Genomic DNA, 27,306 nt, shown 5'->3' on the forward strand with positions numbered 1-27,306 from the left:
AAGAAGATCTTTCTTAAACTCTTATTATTTACATTTATTATAAGTCACTGGCAAGTATGAGCATCATCACGAACACATTAATCACTATAATAATTGTTTTAGTGAATGGATTTGCTTTGGAATCAAGTTTGATCATTCATTACAAAAAAGAAAATCACTGGAGGCAGTAAATCTATTCACGAATCACATATAGGCCCTTGGGGATGATTTTCCTCACATTTATTATTCACTATTCTACAAATTATTGTATCTGAACATTCTTATGAGGCTCCTAGCTATTTAAATACCATGTTGTTTCAATATGAGGCTGGTTAGGCCAGCAGTTAGAACAATGGAAATTATTCAAACAATGCAGTTACACTGTATGAATAGTGACAGTTTAGAATTGATAAGGAACCCACCATTACAAACTTTAAGAAAAATTAAACAAAATATGAATATTAAGGAGGTATGAGGAGTTTCCTCACTTTAAGAGTTGGAAAATGAAAAAAGGTGGACTTTCTTGGTGTTGCATGGACTCTGCAATGTGTGTGTGTGTGTGTGTGTGTGTGTGTGTGTGTGTGTGTGTGTGAAGGGCGGGGCCATGTGTACGTGCACAATGGTGGTGGAGAGGGGGGTGGGGGGAGGGAGGGAGGAGAGGTGATGACCAAGAAATAAAAGGAAAGGGTGAGTACAGAACAGAGAAAAGCAGAAATAATCAATGAAAAGAATGGCCAGACAAGCTGTCAGCACAAGGTTCAACTACACTATAGTGTAGCCCTTCATCTGCATGAGACAAACACTAATGGTAGAACAAATCCTTACCCGACTTTTCATAATAATTTTGAGTTTATTCGTCAGTGAAGTTACCGCAGACAGCATGGAGTATAGAATATTTTGCGAGCTGAATTACTGGTTACAAAGAACCCTTCAAACGGAAATGTCTACTACATGCATCATTCTTTCCATGTAGATTCTTTCCTTTGGTATTGCTTTACCACTTTGGAAGAAAAAAAAAAAAAAAAAAGAATGATTTTAAACATGCAAATGTTCTGCTTACCATTCACATTATTTCCTCTTCCAATTGAGAAAGCTAGATACATCTTAAAACCAACACATTACTTTCACATAAAAAGGCAATCTTGCACAGTGCAGAGGAAGAAACATATCAAAAGATCATCCAATGATATTTTATTAATTTACACTTACACAATTATTTTTTATACCATGGCTATTTCTTCTGCCTTTATAGTTAAATTCAGTCAGTGGGCTCATAAAACAGAGAGGGTATTTTATAAATGTCAGTTCAAAGCTGGAAGTGGCCAAGTGTAATTTAATGGTAGTATTTTAACAAATGACCCAGTTCTGGAAATTCTGCAGTATATAAAAGCAAAACTGTTACAGTGAGTCTGAAACTGATGAAGACCTGTGTGTGTTTTATCACACAAATCTATTTTTAATACTTTCAACAGTCGCAATGTAGAATTCCAAAACAATTACATGGAAGCCAGATGGAAATTCAATTACACCAGCCACAAAGCAGCACAATATTTGAAATAACATGAAATAAAGTTTTTATGACTGAGTCGGAACAGGCCCGTTCATTTAGCTGGACACGAACCTTTGAGATCAAGCTGCTGAGTATTTTCAGCTCTTTTTATTATACCTGTGAAAGTGTCAGAAAAGTCTAACATACCTCCACCTGAGCTGAGCATATTTTCACTAAAGGTAAAAAAATTGAAGAATATCTCATCTTAACTAGCAATTCCAGGAACATAACTTTTCTTTTTCATTCTGTCAATTTTTTTCAGTGTATAAACAATTCATATTCTGTCAGTTTAATAAAACCATTTTCTCATTTATTACAATTATTTCTGTTTGAAATATTAGGGCAAGGTTCATAGAAGTTGTAACACACAGTTCCAAGGGTTAACTGGATAAATATGCATATTAAACTAGATTCAAATTAAAGACTTAAAACAATTGTGAATTTTTTTTAATAAAAGTTTCATTCACAGCCATATTAATACTCATCACTATTTCACAATAGACTAGAGTAGTTGTTTCAGTTTTTATGTGAAGTTTAGAACGAAGTTTCTAAAAACAATGTAACTTTTGTAAAGTTAATATAGTTATCCTAAAACAGTTACAGCATATACAAAAGGTACAAATAAACCATTCAAAATAAAAACAGCCTTTGAAAATAATCTTTACAAACAGCACCTGTTCAAATTAAGATATTTGTATTGCACAGTTGTGGGTCACTTGCAACCCATTGAATCTTTCTCCTGTTATAACAGTTCACAGAGCCGAGATAAAAGAAATGTTACTGCATACCAGTCCATTCTCCACCCAATACAGATAATACTTTTGTAGCTGGTGGCTGCATTCATCACCATTGTGCACAATATCTCCAGAAGAATGAAGTCTGATGGATCATTCAAATAACTTTACCTCTTTTCTTTTTCAATCTTCGCATGTTCAAGCACCCACAACAAGTCCATCTTCATTTAGGAAACTTGAAAACACTTTTCTTGGTAGATTTGCTTTCAACTGGCTGGAAAAGGGGTGAACTTTAGTATTCTCTGTTACACAAACATAAATCTAAATAACTAATGAAACTGCATGATATTTGATAAAATGTGATGTTTAACATTGTTATGGAACTATAATGTTTGAAAGTACTGTATATACCATTTTCAGTTCTGCCACTTTCTTTTTCAGTATCTTGGCTACTCATTTTCTGATAATAGTAGATCCCATTCATTAACAGTTATCGCAGATTATTGCACAAACTAAATTACAGGTGGTTAACAAGCACACTGACACAGAAAACAAATGTTGAATGCTCGAACAGTCCACGGGTGTACTGCTGGTCCATAGTGTCCAACGGGCACAATGGACACTATGGACCGGCAGTACACCCATGGACTGCTCGAACACGAAATACGCTGGGAGAAACTGAAGAATCACAAATGCTGAGTGATTTATAATTACTGAGGGAAATACAGGGTTGTTGGAAATTTTAGTGCAAGAGGAACACAAAATGATGGAAAGCACATCATAAAAACTGCAAAGGCATTCTCTTTTTCCTTCTTATACAGATATTATTAGTTGTTCCTTACATACATTCTTGTCTGTGGCCAAGGAAGGAGGAAAGAAAAGTAGAAATAGCTTCAGACAAAATGTGAAATGCACTTGACTGTTCACAGCACATCATTAATGTATAATACTCTAAAATTCCGAATCATAGTATACTGTACTCCCCATGGCCACTGGAGTGTACATTTGGGTCTCTGCGTGGTTTTGTGTGTGAATGTTTGTAGTTTTACTAGAAAAGAGCAAGAGCACAAAAACTAGTGCAAATATGTTTTATTGTATATGTTTCTATGCTCCACACGTCAAGTCTGCTATACGTGTGTGGTTGCCTTTCCCTTAATTTATGAACATTGTATAATTAGGTTTTTATAAATGTGATAGGGGTTCCACAATGCTTCAGCTGCCCACTGGTAATGTTTTAAATTAGAAAGCTGAAAAATATTTACTTTTGGATGAAACAACTCATCATAATTATTATGTGTGACTTTTCAAGCACAAGCAATAAGCATAAAGTATGTAGTAGAGTCTAATTTGTATTCATGGACATGTCCATAACAAATCACTACTCACATAACAGCAAAAGTACTGCAAAGCAGACAGATGTACAAAAAGAAACAGGATGATAACAAATATCTGTTAACAATACAACTATCTGGAGTTTGATTACACAGTACAGTTTCGATATTTTTAACACAAGGTTGCTTTAGTCCCCCTGTTATGTCTTCCTTAAGGTCATACACATAATAAACTTTGTTCGTTGCACATTTAAGAAATGTAACAAGAGCAATATTACCTTATAAAAATGTGTATTTTAAACAATGTTAGCAATTATTTCTCTCATCAACTGTAAATCAAATAAAATTTTTATAATACAGAATTACTTACATAATAAGAATCCCTAGCCACAATTTCTACAGCAGTGTTTACATTGTAAAAACTGACACTGATAAATTTAAATTAAGAAACTTCATCAAAGAATACACAGTGGCACATAAGAGTGTAATTTTCTGGAACAACGAATGTTAAGTAAAGGCAGTAATCAAATCAGAAAAAACAACAAAAAAAGGCCCTGGTTGGGTGTGAATGGAATTCTGAAGAAATATGTAATGCAAATTCAAACTGTGGAAAATTCAGGATGGAACATAACTATATAATGAAAAGAATAGTTGCTATTCACCATATAGCAGATATATGATATTGCAGTGCCTGCATTATTCTGATGACAATGCAATGAGGTGACCACAGCTTGTTACGAAACATCTCAATTGAATTTGCAATTGTGAATAATGACTACCATCAGCTGTAGAATGGAATGATGATAATGACTACCATCAGCTGTAGAATGGAATGATGACAATGAAAATTTGTGCCAGACCGGAACTCGAACTCGGATTTCCCGCTTATTGTGAGCAGTTGCCTTAGTGTTTGGCTATCCGTGCATGAATCACGGCCAGAACCAAACTTGGTTGATGCATGGTTGATGACATAGGAAAGTTTTGGTCTGAACGTGAGTTGTGCAGGGACAGCCAAATGGTAAGGTGACCACTCGCGATAAGTGAGAAATCTGGGTTCAAGCACCAGTCTAGCAAAAATGTTCATTGTTGTCATTCCATTCTACAGCTGATGGTACTCTTATTCGCAATTTTGAATTCATTTGACATATAGCAGAGATGCTAAGTCACAGAAAGGCACAACAAAAACACTGTCCGAAAGTTAGCTTTCAGCCATCAAAGCCTATGTCACAAAAATAGTACCAACCAATGCCCCCCCCCCCCTCCCCCGCCATAACACACACACACACACACACACCACACACACACACACACACACACACACACACACACACACACACACACACACAGTCTCCAGCAGCTGGAGCCAGACTGCAAGCAGTAGTACGTTATGGAGGAGGCAACCGGATAGGAATAAGGGGGAGGCTGAGGGCAGGAAGGGGTAGGGATATCAGTATAGGTGTGGAGAACAGTAAATTACTGCTGCCAGCATGCATGGACGAGGTGAAGAGTAGGGCAGCTAGGTGCAGTCAGCAGGTTAGGTGGAGAGTAGGCGAGAGAGGGGTAGCAGGAAAGGAAAATAGTAAAAAGACTGAGAGCTTTAGTGGAATAGGGGGCTGTTTAGTGTTGGAATGGGAACAGGGAGGGGGCTAGATGGGTTATGGCAATGACTAACATAGGTTGAGGCCAGGAGGCTTATGGGAATGAGGGTACGTTACAGGAAGAGTTCCCACCAGCGCAATTCAGAAAAGCTGATGTTGGCAGAAATAACCCATAAGATACAGGCTGTGAAGCAGATACTGAAATGAAGGACATCATGTTGGGCGGTGTGCTCAGCAACAAAGAGGTCCAGTTGTTTCTTGGCCACAGTTTGTTAGTGGCCATTTATGTGGACAGACAGCTTGTTGGTTGTCATGCCCACGTAGAATGCAGCACACTGGTTGCAGCTTAGCTTGTAGATCACATGCCTGGTTTCATAGGTATCCCTGCCTTTGATCGGATAGGTGATGGATGTTTGGTAGGTGGTGGTAGGAGGATGTATGGGACAGGTATTGCATGTAGGTCTATTACAGAGATGTGAGCCATGAGGCAAGGGGCTGTGAGCAAGGAGTTGTGTAGGGATGGACGAAGATATTTGGTAGGTTCAGTGGGTGGCAGAATAACACTGTGGGAGAAGTGGGAAAGATAGTGGGTACGATATTTCTCATTTCAGGGCACAATGGGAGGTAGTCAAACCCTTGCGGAAAATGTAATTCTGTTGCTCCAGTTGTGTGTGGTACTGAGTCATGAGGACAATGGTCCTCTGTGGCTGGGTGATGGGCTTCTGGTGTTGGATGACTGGAAAGATAAGGCACAAGAAATCTGTCTTTATACAAGGTTGGGAAGGTAATTATGATCGGTAAAGGTCTCAATGAGACCCTAAGTACAGGTGAGCACAAAGTCTTGCCCTGATTATAATAATTTATTACAGAATAACTGTTCGACATAATAATTTACATTTGGTGCCATTACATAGGTTAGTGTTACTAGTTTTTTTAAGACCACTTAAGTTAGTAAACCTCAACATGAGCTCCCTTGGTAGCTTGGAGAATGATGAGGTGGTATTCCAGTTCCTGCCAGGTGTTTCGTAACATGTGTTCTGTCACAGTACCCACAGCAGCTTGTATCCTAGGCTTCAGTTCGTCGATGTCAGCAACTGGCGTGACGAAGACTCTGTCCCTGATATAGTCCCAGAAAAAAAAGTCAAAGGGCATAATGTCTGGAGAGCGGGGGGAGGTGGGGGGGGGGGGGGGGGGGGGAGGTGCCAGGGTGTTGAGCTGCTCCTTCCAATCCACCGATCTGGAAATGCTTCATTCAGGAAATCAGGCACTATCAAAGCCCAGTGGAGGTGCTCCATCTTGCTGGAAAATTATCCATAACTGCTATTCTTCTAATTGTGGGGCAGTGAACTGTTGCAAAAGTCTAAGTAAATGTTAGCGGTAATGTATTTTTCCACGGAAAAAAAAAAAAAAAAGGGGGGGGTCCAAAAACCTTGTTATGCATGCGGCTGCACCAAACATTCACTTTTTCGCTGTCTTGCTGTAACTGTACAGTAGCATGTGGAGACCCTGAACCCCATATACAGACATTATGCCTATTTACCATTCCACCGACATGAAAGGTGGATTCATTGCTAAAGCATCCGCGATTTAAGGATCCTGCAGGAGGGCGGCAGAACACAAGGCACTAAGGGCACTCAGGGAGGACCAGGACACAGTGGTCTTGGCAGCAGACAAAGGGAACGCGACAGTGCTGCTTAAATTGGAAAACTATTGGCAAAAAATAGACACCCTCCTGCAGGATCCTGCCTACAAACGACTAGGGAAGGACTCCACCACAACAGTGTCTCACAAGACCGTTGAGATGCTCAACAACACAGGACTAGAGAAGAATATCATCATTATCACAAATGCTAAAACCCTTGATGGGTTACAGTCCACACCATGTGAAAAACAGCTGAGTTTATGAAGGTACTAAAGGCCATGCAGCTGAAATATGAAGACCTGATAGTTAGCTTCGATGTGACACCCTTATTCACGAGTACCAACAGAAGACTCCCTAGCTTTACTCGAAGAACACTTTGAGGAGGATATCATCAAGCTCTTTCGCCATGTGCTAACCACCACCTATTTCAAATGTGGTGGGAAGTTCTACGAACAGATAGATGGTGTAGCTATGGGCTCCCCCTTAGCACCAGGCATAGCCGACCTATACATGGAGCACTGCGAAAAGCTAGCACTGGACACTGCTAAACATAAGCCAAAAGCCTTCAACAGGTACATTGATGATACTTCTGTAGTTTGGCCACATGGCAGGGACAAACTGCTAGAGTTCCATCGACACCTCAATGGTATACATGGAAATATCAAATTTACCATGGAGATAGAAGAGAACAGAAGCTTACTCTTTCTGAATATCCCGATCACAAGAAACATGGACGGCATGCTGGGACACACAGTGTACAGAAAGAAAACACACATGGACCTCTATCTTAATGCCAACAGCTGCCACCACCCTGCGCAACACAATTCTGTACTCAACACCTTAGTGCACAGGGCCAGGTCGATCTGTGATAACACAAGTTTGCCAGGAGAATTTCAACAGCTCATGGACACCTTCAACAAAAATGGACACAGTGAGACACAAATAAGGAGAGCTCTGAAGACCGACCACAAGAAGAGAGAAGAGAGACTGGATGAAGACAAAGCAATGGGCTGTGCATTCTTGACATATGCACGTCCTCCAACAGCCAAGATCACGAGATTTCTCAAGAAATATGAAATGAAGACCGTTTTCCACGCAGTGGGAAAAATCAAAGACCTTCTCAGTTCAACCAAGGATCCACTAGGTCTGACGGCACCTGGTGTGTACAAGATCGGATGCGAATGTGGGATGCAATATATAGGACAGACGCAGTGATGCATCTCACAGCGCCATAATGAATACATCAGGTATGTATGCTTGGGCCAGATCAATAAATCTGCTGTGGCAGAACATAGTACCGATGAGAAACACAACTTCGATTTCGCAGACACAAAGAAAAATATGCAGTATAAATGGATTTTGGGACTCAGTAAACAAAGAGTTCATAGAAATACGGTTACACGACAACCTAATCAACGGCGACACTGGCTACCATCTCTGCACAGCCTGGGAGCCTGCAATCAGGAAAATCAGAGAAGAACGTTCCATTCCACCAAGGGCCACGGCCGGAACAGAGACGGATGCCGGGACACGAATCACGCAACCCCCCCCACCCCCGTTCCCCTCCCTCCACCACCACTGGCCGCTCAAGGCGTATCAGGTGGTTCCGCGGGCGCGTGATTGGCCGGTGGTAGGAAGCCGAGAGTGGTCCAGCAGAGATATCAGCCCATGATCGACGATATCCTGACACTTCGCTTCAAAGATGATGGAGACGCATTCCATCGAAATGTTGCTACGAGACGACGACGATACTCGGCTCACAACCCATGAAGACTTCATATAAGCATCCCCTCATGGCTCAGTACCACCCAGGACTGAAACAACTGAATTACATTCTCTATCAGAGTTTCGACTACATCTCACTGTGCCCTGAAATGGGAAATGTCCTACCCACTATCCTTCCCATCAATCCCACAGTGGTATTCCACCACCCACTGAACCTACACAAAACCGTCATCCATCTCTACACAAACCCTTGGTCCCAACTGCTTGCCTCATGGCTCACATCCCCGTAACAGACCTAGATGCAAGCACTGTCACATACATCCTCCTGCCACCACCTACTGTAGTCCTGTCACAAACATCACCTACCCCATCAAAGGCAGGGATATCTGTGAAAATAGTCATGTGGTCTACAAGATAAGTTGCAACCGCTGTGCTGCATTCTGTGTGGACAGGACAGCCTACAAGCTGTCTGTCTGCAAGAATGGCTACAGACAAACTGTGGCCAAGAAACAACTGGACCACTTTGTTGCTGAGCGCACCGCCTAACACGACGTTCTCCTTTTAAATTACTGCCTCACAGCCTGTGACATCTTGATCCTTGCCACCAACACCAGCTTTTCTGAGTTGTGCATTTGGAAACTCTCACTGCAATATATCCTATGTTCCTGTAACCCTCCTGGCCTCAACCTTCATTAGTCGTCATCCTAACCCATGTAGGATCCCTCTCTGTTCCCATTCCACCAATGCACTCACCTCCCAACAGCATCTAGCTGCCCTACTCTCTACCTTGTATCTGCATGCTGCCAGCAGCACTTTACCATTCCCCACCCCTAACCTGCTATCTCCCCCCCCCCCCCCCCCCAAAAAAAAAAAATCCCGTAATGCGCTGCTGCTCACCTCACAGTCTGGCTCCAGCTGCCAGAGACAGTTGTTTTTTTTTTTTTTTTGTGTGTGTGTGTGTGTGTGTGTGTGTGTGTGTGTCTGCACGTGCATGTGTTGTCTATATTTTGACACTTTCCAATAGTCTTTTTATTGTGCCTTTCTGCGATTCAGCATCTCTGCTATATTGTGAGTAGCAACTATCCTTTCCATTATATTGTAATTTTACACCTGCCTTGTATTTAGACATAATTACTTTCCTATACTGCATCTAGTATTTTAAGCATGGTATCATCTTTACTGGACAATGAAACAAGTGCAACACAAGTATCATAGAATGCTGATTACAATAAGAGCAGAGTTAACTTATAAAAATTGTATAAAATGTGAATGGTATTCCACATAGACAGTTACCATCACTCTTGATCCAAACAGTATTCTTGCTTTGTCTTCCTCTTGTGGGGACACCCCTTCGTCTGTAGCCACCCTGTTCATTTTAATTTGCAATTTTTGCTTGATTGCCTGCATAAAAAGAAAGAAAATGTTAATGCTTTAAAAGTATCTGTAACACTGACAAGTATACAAAATTATTGTAGTAGTAGTAGTAGTAGTAGTAGTAGTAGAGGCAGCAGCAGTAGCAGCAGCAGCAGAAATTTTATTTATCTTCAGATAAATTTTGCAAGGATGTTGGAGAACTCATATTACAATTTAAGAAGAAACAAACATAATTTATACCAAAGGTATTTAAATACTTAAATGTCTTGTTTATCAAGAATGCTGGGATTTTGTAAGCTTTAATTAACACCTTATTCGGAGTTCCTGTGTCCAAAAATAAATAAAAAACATGGGCTACAAGTGGCATACTAAAAAAGAATATAAAAATCCTAATACAGGTTCATTTCAAATGCTGAAAATGAAAGGCAGTTCTCTCAGCAGGCTCTGAAAATGTAATACAATCAAAGAGGTACTGTAAAGATGAATATGACTAATGAGACCTGAAAATTACAGCAGGCAAATCTAATGTATGGAGATTTACATTAGAGAAAGAAAGTTTCAAAGCTTACCTTCAAGAAATAGTTCAGGGTACACTTTTACAAGTTCATTTCCAAGTGCAGACTTTTACCCTCTAATTCTGGTTGCCTGTTCTGTGTCAATATGCTAACTTTTTGTATAATTGTCTTCACTGTAGCAGTGAATGATGTGGAAGAGGTACAAGACTGTTATGTCTTATGGTCTTTTTTGCTTTAATACAGGGTGATTATAATTAAAGTTAAACTTTCAAAACGTTGTAGAAATAACACCACTGGTCAGAATGACATCAAATTGCAACGGAATATTATCAGAGGAGGATAATAACGCATGGCAGAAGAAAAAAAATAGTGTGAAAATTGATCAATAGATGGTGTTGTATGGCTCAGAATACGTAAATGAAAACCCCTCTGCACAACCCACTGAACTTGGTATAAACTCTCCGGGTACACAGCTTTCCTCCTTTCACATCTGTGATATAAAGCTGTATTCCAAGAATGATTGTGCACATGTTGCTCTGCAGAAAATGATTCAGAAATTCGAAAAGATGGGTTCTTTTGGTGTGCAACCTGGTAGAGGAAGTAAACGAATTGATTCCACGTCAGTGGAAGCAGTGGCCACAGCAATGCAGGAGGAGAAGAGTGGTGGTGTGCAAACACGTAGTGCACAGAGAATTGCTCGAACATTGGACATACCCACGAGCACGGTGCGTAAAATCCTACAAAACATCCTCCTTTGCTATCCATTGAAAATTACCCATGGGCACGAGTTGCTTCCTGTTGACCTGCCAGCAAGAGAGACCTTTGCTTTAGAATTTCTTGCTCACATGGAGGTGGACAATGATTGGATACGGAAGATTTTGTGGACACGAAGCCCACTTCCATCTGACAGGATATGTCAATACACAGAATTGTCGAATATGGGCAACGGAAAATTCACACGCAAATCAACCAGTACCACTTCACCCTGAAAAAGTCACTTTGTGGTGTGAGTTTATGGCATCATTTATCATAGGGCCATATTTTTTTTGAAGAGACAGGTGCTTCCGGTCCTGTTACTTGTACTGTCACTGATAAGCGCTACGAGTGTCTTTTGTGCAACCACATCATTCCGGCTCTCCAACAGCGTGGGGATGGCTGCACACTACAAATTCAGTTAAGCAGCTACTGAAACGCCATTTCAGAAATGCTAGAATTATCTGCTGCCATGTTCTGCAGCCTGGCGCCCCGGTCACCTGATCATGATCCGTGTGACTTCTGGCTGTGAGGCTATCTGAAAGATGCTGTGTTCAGTGTTCTGATTACAAACTTAGCTGCATTGAAGGCATGCATTGTGAAACACATTCAGAACATGACCCTGGAAACACTTTTATCAGATGTGGAACATGCTGTTTCTCAGTTTCAACTTGTTGCAGAAAATGGTGGAGAGCATACTGAACACATTCTGCGCCAGTCACACAGAAATTAATAGTCCAATTTGATTTTCACTTATGCTTTTTATGCAGTTTTTGGCATCAGGCCAATTAAAAACCAATTTTTTCTATTCATTTTTGGCATCAGGCCAATTAAAAACCAATTTTTTCTATTCAATGTGATATGACCTTGCCATGGTGGATGGGATTACATAACTAAGAGTATCACACCTGTACACCCATGCACACCAAGTAGTACAGTTTGTTTAATGTCAAACGTACACCTTAGGCATTGCTGTATGGTTCATTTGTCATTTGTAGTCGACCACTATTAAATTGTGATGCTTACAGTGCCATCTATTGCTACATTTTGAAACTATTTATTTTTCTTCTGCCATACTTTTTCCCCCTTCTCCGATAATATTCCGTTGCAATTTGACATTCTGACCAGTGGTGTTATTTCTACAGTGGTTTGAAAGTTTAATTTCAATTACAAGCACCCTGTATATTGTACTGGCTTAGTGACTTTAATTTTGTGGATCATCATCCACTCCATGGAAAAAAGACATTTCCATCGCCAATAGGGGTGTGCTGCCCTTTAGATCACATAACATCGACAGATACGAAGAAAGTAAATTGGATAAAGAAAATATTACATGGTAAGCACCCGTATCATCTAACACAGCCACACATCGATCAAGACGCATCCAACACATGGCTAAGAAAAGGCAATATATACAGTGAGACAGAAGGATTCATAATTGCAATACAAGATCAAACAATAAACACCAGATATTACAGAAAGCATATTATTAAAGATCCCAATACCACAACAGATAAATGCAGACTTTGCAAACAGCAAATAGAAACAGTAGATCACATCACAAGCGGATGTACAATATTAGCAAATACCCCAGAAGACATGACAATGTAGCAAAAATAATACATCAACAACTTGCCAAACAACATAAACTAATAAAACAACACGTTTCCACATACAAGTATGCACCACAAAATGTACTGGAGAATGATGAATACAAATTATACTGGAACAGAACCTTTTTAACAGATAAAACAACACCACATAACAAACCTGACATCATACTCACCAATAGAAAGAAGAAATTAACACAACTAAGCGAAATATCCATACCCAATACAACAAATTTACAGAAAAAAACAGGAGAAAAAATTGAAAAATACATCCAACTGGCTGAGGAAGTCAAGGACATGTGGCATCAGGATAAAGTTGACATTATACCAATTCAAATGGTTCAAATGGTTCTGAGCACTATGGGACTTAACATCTGTGGTCATCAGTCCCCTAGAACTTAGAACTACTTAAACCTAACTAACCTAAGGACATCACACTCATCCATGCCCGAGGCAGGATTCGAACCTGCGATCGTAGCAGTCGCGCGGTTCTGGACTGAGCGCCTGAACCGCTAGACCACCGCGGCCGGCTTATACCAATTATACTATCAACTACAGGAGTCATACCACACAATATCCACCAGTACATCAATGCAATACAGCTACATCCAAACGTATATATACAACTACCGAAATCTGTAATTATTGATACATGTTCAATTACCCGAAAGTTCCTAAATGCAATGTAACATATACTGTACAGTTAAAAGGAAGTCACGCTTGATCAAGGTCCACGTCACTTTCCATTTTTAACCAGACATAACGTCTGAGAAAGGAAAGAAATAATAATAGAAATGAGGAGGAGAGGGCAAAGAAAGATGATCTACTCAGAAAATAGAATATTTGCAGCACAAACAGTGAGTTGTAATTTACAGCACAAAGAGCACATTTTGTGTGTGCGTTGGCAGCACTGGAATTTTGCTCCTGAAGAGGAGTATTAGCTGCTTGCCTTTTCTCTTTGTAAATACATAAAATAATTTTAATTTTTATAGCAATTTACAACTTATCATCCATACCTGAGAAAGAATAACTCTCCTACTATCACTTTTCATAGCCAGCAATAAATCCAGCCATGTCCAAGTCACATTATGATATTCCAGAGTTGGAATGACCAAGCTGAAATCTCTAATATCTTCCAAATTTTTATCCTTATTGCCTTTATAGCTCACCCTTACTGGCACTTCTGGTATCTTTATGTAAATAAATAATTTATTTTTCTCAGCTCGCTCCTGTAAAAATAAATGTCATCTTTATTAGAGAAACTATGTGTGAGAGGGAACAGAGATTCTGAGCACTACAGCTTAGTTCTGCGTAGAACACAAATAATGCAAGGCATAAAGGTAGTCACTTACCATACAGCTTATTATATTACTGAGCTTTCAGACAACTCTCTCTCTCTCTCTCTACTGGCCCAGATGTGCGCATCAGTGTATGTGTGGGAGGGGGGGCGGCGGGGGGGGGGGAGGGAGATTTAATTTTTTGCTCTGTTGTAGTACACTGTCCAAAACCTCAGCAAGTTTTCAGTCTTACATATGAGCCTGCTGTCCACTCCACACTTCAGCTACATGGTAAGTGGTTATCTTTACTGCCTCCATTATTAACATCTGTAATGGGATAGACCTTGTCATGAAACTGCACCCATTTAAGCCATATAAATAAGCACTACTGTTCACTGATATTTATATATGAAATTTTTATTTTCAAACTGCTCCTAGAAAGCAGATAGCAAGAGCTGTTGCTGCTGTAGTCATCAGTCCAAACACTGGTTTGATGTAACTCTTCACACTTACATATCTTGTGCAAATATTTTCACTCGTGTATAACTGCTACCAGGTACACTCACTTGAATCTGCTTACTTCAGTCAAGCCTTTGTGTACCTCTAAAAATTTTATGCTGAACTATTCCCTCCATTATCAAATTAAATACTCCTTGATGTATTCTATAAACACCTCAATGTATCCTATAAACCTATCCTTTCAGTTAATAAAGTTGTGCCACAAAGTTTTTCCCTCTCATTCAATTCAGTACAGATTCATTTGTTACTCAATCTATGTAACCATCAGCATTCTTCTGTAGCACCATATTTTGGGAGCTTCTGTTCTCATCTTGTGTACAATGTTTATCGCTTATATTTCACTTCAATGTAAAGTAGAACCATGCATGTTCAAACTTGTTTGTCAGATTTGCTCTTTTCTACTTGGGATTGTTAACAAGCCTGTACAAGTACCTACAAAGTTTGTCAATTTAACCTCACTTTTGAAGCAGATGCTGTTCGTGTCCTGAACTATTTTGAAGAAAGTTAGAATGGCTATCAATGCAGACAAAGTGGTTCCCGCATTGACTTTAACACTGTGTATAAAGAAGATAAAGACAACAAAACACTGGTCTGGGGAATGGTTAAAATCGAAAGAGAAATGTACCCATGAAAATCACTTAGGGGAATTTACTCAGAACCTGGTGGTTACATCTACTTTTTCTGAATGGACAGTCAATCTTTTAGTAACTGAGTTACTTTGCTCTCACACTGAAAAAGAAAACATAAGTATGTGGAAATTTATTCTCTTCTATGTTTATTCTCTTCTATGTTTATTCTCTTCTACTTGTTTATTTAATGACAGTTCATTACCACAAGGAAGAACAGGAGAGCTTCAGTTTTTATTTTTATTTTAGTGCACTCTTGCTTGTATGTTGTGCATATAAGTTTGATTTACTTTTTAATCTCTTCCTGGGTAATATATGGTTGGGAAAGACAATACACCTCTACTCTTTTGGTAATTGCCAGCGCCATTTTGTTTTATCCCTGAAAGCCGTTTCCATAGTGGTGATACAGCGAGATAAACAGAAATAATACTCTTTTTCACTAAAGATGCACAGTGAAACACTGACACAAACATCTGCCATTTTGTAAAACCTGCCGTCAATCAAACTTTCAATCAACTGTGCCACACACATTCTTTGTCTGACAAATTGTTTGATCGTGTACAGGGTGCTTAAGGTCACAGGCGCCGACTCCATGGAGCCTGAGGGGGCCCGAGCCCCCTCAAAAATTCGTTTGGTGTGGGAGGGGGGGGGGGGGGGGGGGGCAGAGCCCCCCAATAATTTAAGAAAATTGTTAGTTGTACTATGCTTTGTAAAATCACAAAATTATGTTGGAAATTATTATTTTCCTTGTTTGACAATAGTTACCTTTTACAATACATTCAGTAATGCGTTAAAACAAATAATTATTACAGTAGTAAGCAGGTTAACTGAAAACGAGTGGTGTGAATCACGATAGTGTTACGGTGCTGAGGGCACACTTAGAATTTGTCCCGGTGCGTGAACCTTCGGGTAAAGTCTGGTACCTGTGGGCCAGTGCTGTGGCCGTAGCTACATCAAAAGGACTGGAGCATAAGCACCTGGAACGATCTGCCTTGCGTCAACTTGATGCTTTGAGACATTATGATGCCATGGCTATATAAATCCCACCCTGCTGTTGCAGTCATTCAGTGTGGATCGTTTCGTTCAATGGATGCTGCAGACATGTTAAGTGTTCCGACTTTAGTGCCTAGTGGACTATTTTATATGACTATATTTTACTCATTTTCTTTAGTCTCTTAGTGTGTCCTGAATTAAGTTTGCAACAGATAAATTTGTTACCAAAAAGGTGCACTTGGAAGCTGATGATACTGCAAGTCAACCTCCAACAATTATTGTGTCATCAATTGCTTCGTTGTCTTCAGGCGAGAACCATTCACAGCCGAAACCTGGACAATCTGGTACGTGAAGATCATTTCAGAATTCTTGGTCGATCAAATATACATAGCTATAATATGAAGTATCTACCGAAAAAGTTTTTTGCAAAACCTGCAAAGAGGCAGATGCTAAAAATCTATTACAATTTTCTTCAAAAAAAAGAAGATGCATTTACTTCCATAGGGTTTTCTAATTGGAAAAAGACTTTGGAAAAATTCTCTCTTCATGAAAATATATTTACGCATAAAAAAGGTGTTCTGATAGTAAATTGTATCACTAATCGAAGTGTGGTCTCCCAATTGAATGAACAGATAGATAGTGATATGAAGAAAGACCATTTAGCTCTTGAGACAATTTTCACTACCATGCAATTTCTATGCCAACAAGGACTAGCAATTAGAGGGCACGAAGATGTAAACTCAAATTTTCTATTGTTGGAACTCCGAAAAAATGACATACTAGAGTTTAAAGATTGGTTAGGGCATTCCGAGTATAAGTGGACATCCCACGATATTCAAAACGAGATCATTGATCTACTAGGAAAGTCTGTGTTGAGAAAGGTATTGGCTTCTGTGGTGTCACCGCCAGACACCACACTTGCTAGGTGGTAGCTTTAAATCGGCGCGCGGTCCATTAGTACATGTCGGACCCGCGTGTCGCCACTGTCAGTGATCGCAGACCGAGCGCCACCACACAGCAGGTCTCGAGAGACTGACTAGCACTCGCCCCAGTTGTACGGACGACTTAGCTAGCGATGCAACACTGATGAAGCCTCGCTTATTTGCAGAGAAGATAGATAGAATAGCCTTCAGCTAAGTCAATGGATACGACCTAGCAAGGCACCATAGCAATTGATAGTTATCGTATGAAGCATGTCTCATCAAGAACGATGTATACAAACAATGGATTAAAGTTAAGTATTCCAGCAGCTACGTACTTTTCTTTATAGCATTCATTACGTATCCTGTTTCAGACCTCACGCCATCCTGCGTGAGTTTAAGCACGTGCCTTTCGGTTACCCGTCACTGTGGACTGGCTGTCTTGTCAGTCCACAACAGCTTCAATCAAGAAGACTAAACATTTTTCTATTATGGTTGACGAAACAAGTGATTCTTCTATTTACGAACAAGTGTGATTTTGTATTCGTACTGTCGATGATTCCTTAATCATCAACGAAGACTTTATTGGCTTATATGAGACCCCAACACTGAATCGCAAACTCTGTTTAGTATTTTGAAAGACCGTTTTGCTCGTCTTGATTTGTCAATGGATAACTTTAAGAAGACAGTGCTATGATGGTGCCTCGAGTATGAGAGGTAAGTTCAAAGGACTAAAAAAGTTAGTTTTGGATATACAACCAAAAGCATGTTATGTGCACTGCACTTCTCACAGTTTAGACTTGGCAGTTGTAGACAGTCTCTGGCATCTTACATCTATGAGGGATATTATGGCTTTAGCCAAGGACTTAATAAACACCATAAGGGAATCGAACAAAAGGATGGGACTTTTCAGAAGCATACGTTGTGAGAGTGCCAACAACCACGTTGGTCTACGACCCCTTTGCCCAACTCGATGGACTATGCGAGCTTCTAGAATCATGAGAATAATGAAAACTTTGAAGAACTTCTAGAGTTTTTTGAAACATTTTCTGCAGAGGACATAACAGAGGCAGGTTACTAATGTGCAGGCTACCTTGAGTCAATGTTACAATTCAAGACTTATTTCTTTTTACGTCTTTATTGTCATGCAATGAACCCAGTAGATGATATCAATGAAAAAAATTCAATGCCTTCATTTAAGTGTTGCTGATCTGGAAAAAATATATGAGGGCTTGATTAGTATACTGAATGGAAAGTGTGATAATTTTGAACACTTTTGGGAATTGTGTTTAAAAGAAAAACCTTCACAAGTTGATGATCCTTCGCTTCCTCGGAATTGAAGTACACCAAAGAAGCTTGAAAACAACAAAGCCAGCTCACTGCACTTTCAAAACTCCAAAGGAATACTACAAAGTTATTTACATTGAAGTTTGTGAATTGGTGCAATCTTGCATTACTGAGCGGTTTGCTTCAACTGGACTCACACAGGTCATTGCAGTTGAACAAGAGTGCTTGCTTTTAGTAAACAGAGATGAAACAAATTTGGAAAAACAACTGAGTTTTTCAAAAATGATCTAGACACTGAGAGACTGCTCTTACAGTTGAATATGTTAGCCAATATTGCTAATAAAAAACAACTGGTCTTAAAAAACATGCGAGATGTAAGAGAGTACATTACACAAGAGCCTGTAGTTGGAAAAATGTTATGTGAAGTAGTGAAGTGCATTAAGCTTCTCCAAGTAGTCCCAATCACGACAGCAACAGCAGAATGGTCATTTAGCACCCTTAGACATCTGAAGTCATATCTCCGATCAAAAATGGAACAGAAGCAATTGAACAACTTGGCTGTTCCTCATACCCACTGAGATGTTTTTGATGAATTGGATATCCGAGCAGTCATCAACAACTTCATATTCAGTAATCCAGTAAGACAGTCAACATTTACACCTTTCTAAATACACTTTAGCCCTAATAATGGCATTTAGAGCAATATTAAAAATATTTATAAAACAGAGAATTAAATTACGTACATAATGTTAAATTTTCAGTTTTGAAATATTAGTACTAGTTTAGTACTGTATTAGTTATTTTCAAATAATTCAATATTTTTAGGGTCTAAGACCCAATTAAAACCCCCTATTTACATACTTTTTGACTGAATGTATTAGGCATACCATATTAACTTTATTAACTGTATTAAAGCACTAACTTTGAGATATTGTTTTTATTTAATGAACCCTGAGCCTTATTCAAAGTAAGCTTAAATAAGCTATTTCACTTATTAATCATAGTGCTATTACTGTGCAACAGCAATATTTTATGTTTTGTTCTTTTAATGATAGTTTAGGATTTCTTTAAATATAATTTCAGTCTTTCAGAGCTATATATTCACTGCTCTGTAATAGTCTATAAGCATGATTATTACTGTAAATTAAATTAGCCTTTTACGAAATACTGTGCATGTTTATGTTTTGTTTCTTTTTTCAAAGCCAAAAAATTGTCAGGCATGTCGAGTTCCCCGGGGTATTGAGTTATTGAGAGCCCAGTTTCCGAGGTTCTAATGTTGATCATATGACTCTAAATGCTTAAAAAACTTTAAAACTCACTATTTTTCATCTAAAATGTAGAAAATTTCCCAGGGCAAGACTCCCAGTATGCCCCCCCCCCCCCCCCCCAACCCAATATTTTTTGTAAGTCGGCACCCCCGCTTAAGGCTACATTCCAGACAAACATTTTCAGAAAATACTTCCCACCACTTAAATTTATGAAACTTCCTGGCAGATAATAACTGTGTGCTAGACCAGGATTAAAATCTGGAACAGTGCCTTTCTGGGGCAATACCTCATCATCCATCCTCACAGCTTCACTTCTTTATAAATTTCACCCACGTTCTCCTGCATACCCAATGGGACTAGCACTACTTGAAGAAAGGATATCTCAGTGAAATGGCTTAGCCAAAGATCAAGGGATTTTTTTCCAGAATGAATATTTCACTCTGAAGTGGAGTGTGTACTGTTCTGCAATTTCCTTGCACACTGAAATGTGAGTGGGACTTCCACTTGAACATGGAACGTCATCTTTTGTGGGAAATGCTCTTACTTGTCTGAAGGCAAGGTTTCAGGTTGGAATCATTATCCAACTTACAGTTTTAATTTGCCTCAAAGTTTCAAAACAGCACATTCCACTGCACAGCAGATGATTCATTCTGGAAACTACAATTTATATTCAATGTTAATATGATTCCTTTTTTTCAGGAAATATTTGCTTGCTATAGTCAGTGAATAAACAGTGAAAATGTCCACCTTAACCTTGCTCTGACTTGTTTACACAGAGTTCACTGAGCGAAAAACATGGTTCAAATGGCTCTGAGCACTATGGGACTTAACATCTGAGGTTATCAGTCCCCTAGACTTAGAACTACATAAAGCTAAGGACATCACACACACCCATGCCTGAGGCAGGAATCGAACCTGCAACTGTAGCAGCTGCATAGTTCCGGACTGAAGTGGCTAGAACCGCTCGGACACCGTGGCTGGCTCATTGAGCGAGTCAGTGCCAGAAGGCATCAGTGCAGCGTGTAGCTTCTGAGATGTATCTTGGTCATGCTACTTCCAGTGTCAAACAGTTATTGTGCAAAAAGTACATAATGATAAAATGTTGTCTTTTGTGACCAATGGACTTGCTGCCATGGTAACTCCAATTCCCGTCAGATCACTGAAGTTATGCGCTGTTGGGTTGGGCTAGCACTTGAGCGCTGCTGGCAAATGAGGTGCACTCAGCCCATACAAGGCAAACTGAGGAGCTATTTGACTGAGAAGCAGTGGCTCCAGTCTTGTAAAATGACATAAGGCTGGGAGAGTGGTGGGCTGCCCATCACATTCAGAGAGTTGACATTCAACTACATATTTACACTTTACTATGAAACAGGGAGCATTTTACACATTGCACCAATGTTTTCCTCTATCACTGCTCACTCAGTCATTCTTAAACACCATGAACTAAAAAGAATAGTCTATTTTCCTGTCTTATGCTGTTGTATCATGACTGCAGATACAATACGTGTGTACCGTGTTGTAGTTGATATCATGTTCCTGCAATCTCTCCTTGTTGGTCTACGGAATCTGTCAATCACATTGAGGAGTGGAAGAGGTCACTGGTGAAAGATAATGACAAAAATTTTTGGACATCAGGAAGTTGAAAGTGAGCCAGGAATGGAATTTGCACGAAGGTCACTTTAGGACTTAAATGCTAGTACATTTATAATGGCTACAACAAAATCACTGGGCAGTTTTACAGCACAGTGTTGTAAAAAAAGCAAAAAGCTTCATAAGAAATTGACAAAGGCCATAAAGTAGATAACTACTTTCTTCTTGCATTTGTTACTTATTCAAATTATGTTTCTTCTACATATAAGTTAAAGACACAATTAGTGAATGAAAATTTTATTTATACCACCTGAATGGTATATGTAAGAATGTCATTCACTAATTGAGTCTTTTCCTTATATATAGAAAAAGCACAATATGAAAAGTATCTCATAATATGAATTTGAACTGATCATCATCATGCATACTTTAAAAGCTTATAATGATACATACCACATTTTCATTACTATAAAATATCTACTATATACACTGAAGTGCCAAAGAAACTGATACAGGTATGCGTATTCAAATACAGAGGTATGTAAACAGGCAGAGTATGGCACTGTGCAGTGGAGTGTGCGCTATTATGAAACTTCCTGGCAGATTAAAACTGTGTGCAGGACTGAGACTCGAACTCGGGACCTTTGCCTTTCGCGGACACGTGCTCTACCAACTGAGCTACCCCAAGCGCAGAACTAGCACTCCTGAAAGAAAGGAAGCACTTGCTCATGAAAGGCAAAGGTCCTGAGTTCAAGTCTCGGTCCTGTGCACAGTTTTAATCTGCCAGGAAGTTTCTTATGGCACTGTGGTCGGCAATGCCTATATATGTAAGACAACAAATCTGGTGCAGTTGTTAGATCGGTTACTGCTGCTACAATGGCAAGTTATCAAGATTTAAGTGAGTTTGAATGTGGCGTGATAGTCTTCTAGTGAGCGATGGGACACAGCATCTCCGAGGTAGCAAAGACAACCATTTCATGAGTGCACCGTGAATATCAGGAATCTGGTAAAACATCAGATCTCTGACATCGTTGCTGCAAGAATGGGACCAATGACGACTGAAGAGAATCGTTTAATGTGACAAAAATGCAACCCTTCCACAAATCGCTGTAGATTTCAATGCTTGGTCATCAACAAGTGTCACCATCCGATCCATTCAACTACGTCTTTGATATGGGCTTTTGGATCTGAAGGCACTCTCATGACACCCTATACAGCCAGCCATGATGGCTGCATGACACACAGCTTTACGCCTCGCCTGGGCCTGTCAACACCAACATTGGACTGTTTGTGACTGGAGACATGTTGTTTGGTCAAATGAGTCTCATTTCAAATTGCATCAAGTGGATGGATGTTACGGGTATGGAGACAACCTCACGAATCCATGTGCCCCGCATGTCAGCAGGGGACTGTTCAAGCTGGCGGAGGCTCTCTAATGGTGTATAACATGTGCAGTTGGAGTGATCTGAAAACCCCAATACGTTTAGATATGACTCTGACAGGTGATACATATGTAAACATCCTACCTGATGACCTGCATCCATTCATGTCCACTGTGCAACCTGATGGACTTGGGCAATTCCAGCAGGACAATATGACACCCTATACAGCCAGAAGTGATACAGAGTGGCTCCAGGAACACTCTTCTGAGTTTAAACACTTCCAATGGCCACCGAACTCCCCAGACATGAACATTATTGAGCATATCTGGGATGCCTTGCAACATACTGTTCAGAAGAGATCTCCATCCCTCATGCTCTTATGGATTTATGGACAGCCCTGCAGGATACATGGTGTCAGTTTCCTACAGCACTACTTCAGACATTAGTTGAGTCCATGCCATGTCATGCTGCAACACTTCTGTGTGCTTGCAGGATCTCTACATGATATTAGACTGGTGTTCTAGTTTCTTTGGCTCTTTAGTGCATAGACATGATGTGGCATGGACTCGACTAATGTTCTGAAGTAGTGCTGGAGGAAACAGACACCATGAATCCTGCAGGGCTGCCCATAAATCCGTATGAGTATGAGGGGTGAAGATCTCTTCTGAACAGTACATTGCAAGGCATCCCAAATATGCTCAATAATGTTCATATCTGGGAGTTTCGTGGGCAATGGAAGTGTTTAAACTCAGAAGAATGTTCCTGGATCCACTCTGTAGTAATTATGGACGTGAGGGCCGTCGCATTGTCCTGCTGGAATTGTCCAAGTCTGTGAGAATGCACAATGGACATGAATGGATGCAGGTGATTGGACAGGATGCTTACATAGGTGTCACCTGTCAGAGTTTAATCTAGACATATCAGGGGTCCCATATCACTCCAACTGCACACACCCCACACCATAACAGAGCCTCCATCAACTTGAACAGTCCCTTGCTGACAGGCGGGGTCCATGGATTCAGGATGTTGTCTCCATACCCACGCATGTCCATCCGCTCAATACAATTTGAAATGAGACTTGTTGTACTGTTCCTTAGGAGATTTTTATGAACAGCGCGTGTACAATGAATATAAAAATAGTGAATAACATACAACAGACAAGACTTAAAAGGCATTTGTGAAGACCTATATTAGTAATATTTATGAAAACCTGTAATGTAAATACTCTGATGCGTAAAGGACTTCATCGCTGATGATTGATATTGTAGTGAAAAAAATATTGAAATCAAATATTGGTATCTTTGTGCAATTATATATATGATGAACAGAACATACCTTTTTCATTTTTTCTTTTGTTCATTAGAAATTGTGGGCCGTGCTTAACGCTTTCAGATGTTCGTATTATTTTCTCTCCTAGACAGTGTTAAGGTGTGTATGCAAAGTATTGCTTAACATATATGTATAAAAAATAGCTCATGTTATCATTTCAATGTAATACAAGCACCTCATCTCAATGTTTCATTTGCAGAGAAAGGTTAATTAGTATTTTTCGGCTGCTAAGACGCCCAAAAGCCATTATATTGCTGACAGGCAACAATTGGCCGCCATTACAAGATTCAAATATTAAGTTATTTTGCAGATTTCATTTATAGCAGTGGCTACAAAATCATTTTAAATCATTATTTACTTTGAGTTTGAGGATTTCAGTAATTCGTATTTACAAGAGATCAGATATTTTCAGCGATATCAGTTAAGGCAGATCAGTGAACTCTGGCCTGGACTTCATTTCATGAAATTATTAACTTGTAGGGAGCCTGGCGCTCATCTAAAATAAAATCAAGCATTTATTTGGCCTCCTACGAAGTATTCAACTTATATTGGCCTCGCCTACGTAATGTTAAAGTCTCATCTTGCGTAGTTTAAAGTAAGGAGCCCATATATTGTCTGACCAGGCAACATGTTCACAGTCATCAACAGTTCAATGTTGGTGTTGACAGGCCCAGGCGAGGCATAAACCTTTGTGTCGTGCAGTGATCGAGGATACATGAGTGCGCCTTCGGCTCTGAAATCTCACATTGATGATGTTTTGTTGAATGGTTCGCACGTTGATACTGGCTGATGACTCAGCATTGATATCTTCTGTAATTTGTAGAAGGGTTGCACTTGTGTCATCTTGAACGATTCAAATTACTCTAGCTATTGTCCGATGTGAGAATGCGTCTCTACCCGGACTCGAATCATTCACCGACCGAGATGTCATCGCTTATAAGACCTGGCATTGTGGAATAGATGCTAAGTCCCAGTCTAGACCTAGTTATGTATATAGGACTATGCCTTTTACATTATATACTCGCTCTTGTCGTAAAGTTAGTAATGATGAAAAAATACATGTATGGATGAAAGGACTTGGTGTACTTGCTGAAAATGTAACTCTAACTGGTGTCATTGGTCCTGTTCATTTTTTTTCCGGCTGCAGTGATGTTGCAGATTTGATGTTTTACCAGATTCCTGATACTCACAATACACTCATGAAATGGTCATATGGGCAAATCCCCACTTTATCGCTACTTCGGAGATGCTTTGTCGCATTGCTTGTGAGCTGACTATAATACTATGTTCAAACTCACTTAAGTCTTAATAACCTGCCATTGTAGCAGCAGTAATTAATTTAACAACTGCGTCAGAACTTGTTGTTTTATATAGGCATTGCCACTGTCGTATTCTGCCTGTTTACATATCTTTGTATTTGAATATGATGGAAAATCTAGGATGAAATGTAACAATATCTGAGAAGGAAAGTTGCTACTCATCATATAGCGGACATGCTGAGTTGCAGATACGCACAACAAAAAGACTCTCACAATTAAAGCTTTCGACCATTAAGGCCTTCATCAACAATAGACAAACACGCATGCGTGCAAGTGTGTGCACGCGTGCCCACACACACACACACACACACACACACACACACACACACACACACACACACACACAAATGCAATTCACACACACAACTGCAGTCTTAGGCAACAGAAACCACAGTTGCCTGAGACTGCAGTCGTGTGTGTGTGTGTGTGTGTGTGTGTGTGTGTGTGTGTGTGTGTGTGTGGTGAAGCGAAATTCGAGCACTCGAGCTTTGCAGTGTGGCTGCCCACATGCCAGTGATAAAAAAGTCTCTCACACAATTTTGTCCAGTGAGTACATCCAGCAGAAAAAGGATGTAAACAATGGCAATCTGGCAACCCTCTAACCACATATATGGTAACTACCTCTGTCAGCACATATTAGTTGTGCTGCGTAGTTGGGACGGTGGATAGAGTTTTGGGTTAGTATGCAGGAGGTGGAGTGTTCGGTCTTGGGCTGTGGTGCACATTTTTCATTTCCTAATTTCTTTCTCTTATTTCATACTATAATGAACAACATTTCTTAGGCCACATGTATCCTAAATTTGTAACATTTTGTAATGCTAAACATATCATCTACATGGTTAGACAAATAAGAAATAGACAGTTGAAACAAGTGACTTGTCATAGAACAAAATAACTACAAAAAGAATATCAATTTCAAGATGTTAAAGATGATAGCACAGTACAATAACACAACATCTACTTGTCATTTACACTACATTTAATATGAGCGCTCAGATGTTGCACATTAGCAACCAGTGACAATAATAATGTCTATATTAATGACTGTATGACCTTCACAACAGAATACGTTGTCCTCAGAACAACAGATGCTCAAAGCGACCTCCCTGCATGTCCAAACATTGCACACAACTTTCCGAATCGTACAGCTCTGGACCCTTTGTAGCAAAGTTGCATCCATAGTAACAAGAGCAGCACGAACACACGCTACCAATTCTTCCACATTCGTCGGCTGAGTAGAGTAGACGTGCTCCTTCAGGAGTCACCACAGGAAGAAATCCGGGGGATTTAGGTCAGTTGAACCTGGTAGCCAAACAACTGGACCTCCATGTCTGAGCCATTTCCCTGGAAATCTTCTGTCCAAATACTGTCGCACAATAATTCCAGAATGTGGAGGTGCACCATCATGTTGGAACCATATCCTCTGCTGAATATGTAGTGGAACATCTTTCAGTGCATCGACCAGATAATTTGAGAGGAATGCACGATACCTTCATGCAGTCAACAGTCAGGCAACATGTAGGGGCCTAAAACACCTGTCACCCAATATTCTGGCCCAGACATTGATGTCAAAGCGAACTTTTTATCCATGGTCGTGTTGAAGACACCCTCACGAGTGAATGCTGCTTCATCTGAACACATTATGGTGTTCACGAAGTCATCGTTGGTGTCCTGTAGTTGGAACCATTCAGAGATTGCAATCCGCTGATGGCAATCTGCAGGATGCAAGTGTTGCGTGAAAGCAGTCCCTGTTTGGTGGACAGCGCATACAGTATACATGCGCTGCCAGTCCTGCACGCTGTTCCACCTAATGTCCATTACCCTCTGACTGATATTTTTCTGCACGATTCATTCCGACACCACTAATTGTGAAATGTTCAGTTTCGAATTACACTGTTTCCCCTCATGGTAACAGATGGGATGTTTCCACGATCCCATCCATAGAAAATAATAATAAAAAGCACGTTGCTGGTCCTACTGGTAACA

The 27,306-nt window shown here is 39.9% G+C and overlaps 1 protein-coding gene across 1 annotated transcript in view; it reads right to left on the bottom strand.

Moving 5' to 3' along the window:
* Positions 1–1,958: 1,958 nt before the first annotated feature.
* Positions 1,959–27,306, bottom strand: part of LOC126461608 (protein KIAA0100) — a 320,706-nt gene continuing 295,358 nt past the window's right edge. Inside the window, exons 37-39 of the mRNA XM_050096009.1 lie at positions 13,827–14,039; positions 9,852–9,959; positions 1,959–2,536 (exon numbers count right to left, since the gene is read on the bottom strand). Of these exons, the coding sequence (XP_049951966.1) occupies positions 2,486–2,536; positions 9,852–9,959; positions 13,827–14,039 (372 nt within the window). The 3' untranslated portion in view covers positions 1,959–2,485. The remainder of the gene's footprint in view (positions 2,537–9,851; positions 9,960–13,826; positions 14,040–27,306) is intronic.

This window comes from Schistocerca serialis, chromosome 1, assembly GCF_023864345.2.
Source record: "Schistocerca serialis cubense isolate TAMUIC-IGC-003099 chromosome 1, iqSchSeri2.2, whole genome shotgun sequence".
Taxonomy (NCBI): Eukaryota; Metazoa; Arthropoda; class Insecta; order Orthoptera; family Acrididae; genus Schistocerca; species Schistocerca serialis.